Below are 5722 nucleotides of genomic sequence, written 5' to 3'. Positions count from 1 at the left end.
AAAGATTTGAAAAAGCTGATTTATACCTGAATAGCCCAATAATTTGAGAACATTTTAAAGTTTGAATGGTTGTTCTAGGTGAAAATATGAGGAAGTAGTTATATTTCAAAAACAAGAAAATTTTACCAGAATTGCAGAAGTTTCCCATTCATTTCAAATTAAAGGAAAAAAGCTTAATATTTTAAAAAGTATAATAGTGAAAAATACCAAAAGACATAGCCGTCATTAGCAGAAATAGCAGAATAGTTTAAAATTTGAACGGTGAAAATAGCACAAAAATTGTGGAAGTAGATCCACGGCGAAAAGTGTACGGAAACATCAAGAAGGAACTCAATAGTGTGGATGCTTAAAGCATCCACACAATAATAAAGAATAAAGAGAAACAGGAACTCAATAGTGTGGATGCTTAAAGCATCCACACAATTACATTTGAGCAAACAATGAATATTGTAATGAGTGGTAGTGATAAATACAATGTGTATGTAGGTTAAGTTCATTGCTAATAAAAATGAAGTGTAAGATGTTTAACTACATTGCTGTCTGTGTTATTGATGAAGTCCTAAATTATCACCTTTAAAGTGGTTGTGCTAATAACATCATGTGCAGTAAGACAAGCATGGAGAAAAGCTCTGACTGGGAGAGGCTGTGAACAAATGACATAGAATAGAATAATCCTTGAATTGTCCCACAAGGGGAAATTTGGATGTAACAGTAGCAAGAAAGACACATGTACGAACAAACAGTACACAAGACACAGAACTGAAACACACACAATTTTTACATATTTACCTTAAGAACAATGCTTACCAAAAACAAAGTACTGTACTGTTATTAAATTAAATAAAGATAAGAGGCAAACCTCTGAATCAACATTAAGATTTAAGAGATGGATAGACCGTGGTAGAAAACTGAGAACAGGTCACAATTTTTTGGCTTTTTTAGGTTGTAATTTGTACTCACGCTGCTGCTTGGCTAAAGTGGCAGCTAACAGAAAAGGAAATGCTGGAAACAGGCTGAAGATGAGTCGGGGAATCTGTCATAGAGCAAGAATATGTCTACAATTCTAAGATGATCTGTCCCACTGGAGGTCAAACACAGTTCGTCTCATTCACAGGAGGTTTAGGCTGAGTTCTGATCTTTCTTGCTCAAGCCATTTTTACTCTGTGGTAATCCATCAGTATGGTCTGTGTGGTTGCAGGATTTAGCTGGTGGGCTTAGTGGTTTATATTCACTGTGAGGTATGAATACACATGTGACGTGACACACAGCACAACACATGGCACACTCTGTTAGGTCTGCGCTTCCACAGGCCCCGCTAATTTAGAAACTTATTCTCATTCACGAAAGCAAGGAAACAAAACGGAACCAGGTTTTACTTGCTAACAAGGGAAGGCTGTACTGACTGACATCCTCTCTAGGTTATCCAAGCTGTATTTGTGCCTATTGTAGTCCAGGATTGCTTCTTGCTTCCAGGCTTCCTCTATTGCCCATCACTGACTGCTGGTTCCCTGTGTGTTGTGCTCAAATGAAGCACATTCCTCCGTTGCTTTGGCATGTGGGAAATTGTCATAGTAGTGCTCCTGAACCTGAGGAGCTTGTTTCTCCAGTCTCAGAACCATCTACTGATGTGGTCCCGACACAGGAGAATCTTGGTCCTCAACGTGAAGAGCTTGACTCTCCTGTCTCAGAGTCCTGCAGGTTTTAGATGTGTCCTTGAACCAACACAGCTGATTCAAATGGCTAAATTACCTCCTCAACATGTCTTGAAGTTCTCCAGGGGGCTGGTAATGAACTAATCATTTGATTCAGGTGTGTTGACCCAGGGTGAGATCTAAAGCCTGCAGGACACCGGCCCTCGAAGCCTGGCGTTGCCTACCCCTGATATAGACAGTGCTTGAAGCAGTTATGACCTTCTTGCCATATTGGCAGAATAAATGACCTGGAAGCTGTTGCACTGTCTGCACCTGTAAACTCCAGGACACGTTTACAAACAATTTTCGTTGTTATTTGCGCTGCAGCTGCAGGTTAGGGTGGAGTTACTGTATGTGTGTGTGTTTACAAGTAGTTTTAAACCTTGTGATCCACAAAACAGCATAACAGTAAAAGAAGAATTGACTGCGTTACAGTCAGCGCGGGAGCGGCGGCTTTGCTCGTGCGCGATTCATTTGCAGTTTGGACGCACGTGAACATCTCCTGCCCTGACAGCGGCTGGAGGAGGACTATCCTCCGCCTGTGAGCGCTTTGGCACGAGCGAGGTGCCCACGGCAGCACCCGCTGCTTGTTGAGAGTAAGAGTAACAGCGCTTTCACGTCAAAAGTCGTCATAAATAAGCCTCCAATAACACCAGAAAAAGCCGCCAGATTTGTCGCAAGTCGCTTTTTAGAAAAAAAAAAAAAAAACGACGCTAAGGGGGGTTTGAAAACTCCCTAAATATAGCGACAAAATCGCTAAGTTGGAAACACTGTTTGGACTGTTTTCAGGGTATTTAAAAAAAATTCAAAACAAAACCGTGCGTCACAATGGGTATTCTCTGAGCATGCGCAGAATTACGCACAGCTGTCATGTGATCCTGTGACCAAACAAAGGATCAAAGGCTCAAAGAGCGCTGACGTCAAATTCGCTGCCACAAAAGTCTATAAATAGCCCCTCTTCACCTTTGCAAACACAGTTTTACTTGGAACATTTTCAGAAACAGCGAGTTGTGTTTAGCAAACCAGAAACCTTTCAGAAAGGGACTATTTTAAAGTTAAATAATTAAGCACACGTATTTTTCTTTCGACACGTTGCATTAAGCTTTTAAAGAAATGTCACGAGAAATAGTCAATAATTCACAGTCTGACAGAGCGATTCCAGCGGAATCACAAAGACTATATGGGTTAGTGGAGAGAGAAATATCGGATAGAGACCTTCAAATGAAAATACAAGAACAAATTAGTACGATGCATCGTGATGTCAAGGAAGAGTTAGAGAGACTTGAGCACCAAGTGGGAGAAGCTCACCACAAAATAACAAAAAAAGAAGAGATAATAGAAAAACAGAATAGAGAAATAGATCACAAGACTGAACAAATAATTGAGCTGAAAAAAGAAATATGTGTTCTTCAGCGTCGGGTGAGACAGGCTCTGGATGAAAAACAGTCAAGGGTGGATTCTCTGGAGGCTAAATTGCAGGAACAGGTTAACACCGTTCAAATGATGCACCGTGACTTTCTGGAAAAGGAAGAATATCTCCTTAGACAGAACAGCAGCATTGCTGCTCAGTTGTCACTTATTGAAAGGGAGAGAGACGAACTCAAGAAAACTTTAGAGCCTCTTGAGTACCAAGAACAACAGTCACAGGTGGAATCTCTGGAGGCTCTGCAGCTGGAGAATTTTGCTCCTGAACCTGAGGAGCTTTTTTTTCCTGCCTTGGAACCACCTGTGGTCCTGACACAGGAGAATTTTGCTCCTGAACCCGAGGAGCTTTTTTTTCCTGCCTTGGAACCACCTGTGGTCCTGACACAGGAGAATTTTGCTCCTGAACCCGAGGAGCTTTTTTTTCCTGCTTTGGAACCACCTCCTGACGTGGTTCCGACACAGGAGAATCTTGGTCTTCAACCTGAGGAGCTTGATTCTCCTGTCTCAGAACCATCTCCTGACGTGGCTCCGACTAGTAGTGGTTCATGGCGTCATGGTGCCAAACGCCTACTTAAAATAGGTTTAGGTGTTGCCGCAGTAGGCCTTATTATAGCTGCAGGTTACTGGGGCTTTTCAATGCTTAACAGTGATTGCCTATTTAACTCTGTCTATGGCCTTGTTGAGCCATATTGCCACCTTGGTGATCGATTAGTTCCCTTTTAAAGACTAGTAATGATGGACTGCTTTTCAGCCACAGTCCAGAAAACCATACGTTGTTCATGTTAGCTAAATGTTGCTCATGTTCTCTAACTTGTGCTCTCATTTTTCTTTTCTTTTGCCTCTCACCCCCCAACCAGTCGCGACAGATGGCTGCCCCTTCCTGAGCCTGGTTCTGTCAAAGGTTTCTTCCTGTTTAAAGGGAGTTTTTCCTTTCCACCGTGCCTAGTGCTTGCTCACAGGGGATCATTTGATTGTTGGGGTTTAATTTGTTAAAAAACATAACAAATTAGGTGAGGGGTTCACATAATAGAGAGCACAACAAAAACTACAAATTTTAAAAAAATTTGTTAGTTGCAAATCAAAATAAAGACAACAGTTTCTGAAAAACATCTCTTACGGCTCTGTTTATTTGCTTAAATGAATACTTGTATTTTTTGTCATAGAAGAATATACATTGTCTTAAGTATTTAATAATTTTAAATTTAGCCCTGCGCTGCATGAGATAAACACAGACGGCTGTCGGCCTGGCAAGGGAAAGTTCCTCTTCAACCTCCAAACTAAACCCAGTTTGTTACTCACAGCATCGCAAAATTAGACACAGCAATTTCTTAGAGTCTGGTTTAAGTCCTGAAATGACATCTCCTTACCTGTCACGGTTCTGGGTCAGTTTGACCCAGTATTTTGAGTTGTTATGTTTTGGTGTGTTTTTGCATTATGGATTTTTTTCTTATTCTCTTGTGGTGCTTGTGTTGGTTATGATGATGATGATGATGATGATTATTAATCTATGTTTTAGTTCTTCTTGTTTAGGGATTAGTTCTTAGGTTTTGTGTTCTCATGTTTTTTGCTGGTTTAGTTCAGTGTCTAGTCTGTCTCTCTCTGTCCGTGTCTTAGTTTAGTGTGTATTGTTTCCTGTTTTATTTTGAAGGATTGTGTCTTATGTCAGTGTGTCCAGCTTCGATCCCCTGACTCGTTAGCCCCAATCTCTCCCAGCTGTGTCTCCCTCCTGTTTTCCATTCCCTGATTACTTCCCTGTGTATATTAGCCCTGTGTTTTCCATTGCTCAGTGTTGCGTCGTACAGGTTATACCTGGGTGTTTTTGTGTTCAGTACTTTCATGTTCAGTACCCTTGTTCAGTTCATGTTTTGTTTTCTCCAGCAATAAAGTTGAGGTTTTAAGTTACAATTTTGTGTTCGAGTCCTGCATTTGGATCCTCATCTCTGCCTGCCCGCACACAAAGCCCTGACATTTCCAGCATAGAAGCATTCACAGTCATTACACTGTATGTACACTATATGTTGAAAAAAAGAAGAAAAACAGAAAGCCAAATAAGAAATACTTCTAAGCAGTAGAAGGTTGTTGACAGTAGCAAGCTACAGGTCTCTCAATATCTTACTGTTTAACTTTTGTGTTAACTAGATTGACATTATTGAAGTCAAGGTTAAATTTTAGTAATGGTGGTTTCAAAAATAGTTTCAATGCACTGAAAGGTGATCCAGAAGTAGAAGAGTCATCAGTGAATAATGAAACTGGAGATGTCACTTCTAGAGCAGGACATCTGACTTAAGTCTAATGAACCACGTGCCATTCATTCTTCTTAAATATTTATTACAGTAGTTCATTAAAGAAAACCCGAGAGTGCGAGAGAGAGAGAATATGAACTTAAATTAAATAAATGACTCCAATAAGTAAGAAAGGAAACATTCTAAAGTCTCATTGTACTGTCGCCTCTGTCAGTGCGCCCTAGGGTGGCTGTGGCTACAATGTAGCTTGCCATCACCAGTGTGTGAATGTGTGTGTGAATGGGTGGATGACTGGATATGGAAAGCGCTTTGGGGTCCTTAGGGACTAGTAAAGCGCTATACAGATACAGGCCATTTACCATT

The 5722-nt window shown here is 40.8% G+C and overlaps 1 protein-coding gene across 1 annotated transcript; it reads left to right on the top strand.

The window, feature by feature from the left end:
* Nucleotides 1-2580: 2580 nt before the first annotated feature.
* LOC113027484 (pinin-like) lies at nt 2581-3981 on the top strand. The gene is made up of 2 exons (XM_026177103.1): nt 2581-3389; nt 3459-3981. Exons 1-2 carry the CDS (start codon nt 2805-2807, stop codon nt 3837-3839), a joined length of 966 nt encoding a protein of 321 aa, XP_026032888.1. The 5' UTR covers nt 2581-2804; the 3' UTR covers nt 3840-3981.
* Nucleotides 3982-5722: the final 1741 nt, after the last annotated feature.

This window comes from Astatotilapia calliptera, chromosome 7 (genome assembly GCF_900246225.1).
Source record: "Astatotilapia calliptera chromosome 7, fAstCal1.2, whole genome shotgun sequence".
NCBI lineage: Eukaryota > Metazoa > Chordata > Actinopteri > Cichliformes > Cichlidae > Astatotilapia > Astatotilapia calliptera.
This window is presented reverse-complemented; position numbering and strand designations above follow the sequence as displayed.

Excerpts from the sequence above, each read along its gene's own strand:
- LOC113027484 (XM_026177103.1), top strand. The coding sequence starts at position 2,805 with ATGTCACGAGAAATAGTCAATAATTCACAGTCTGACAGAGCGATTCCA. Across the intron at positions 3,390-3,458 it reads ATTTTGCTCCTGAACCTGAG|GAGCTTTTTTTTCCTGCCTT; the intron begins GAGCTTTTTTTT and ends CCTGAACCCGAG.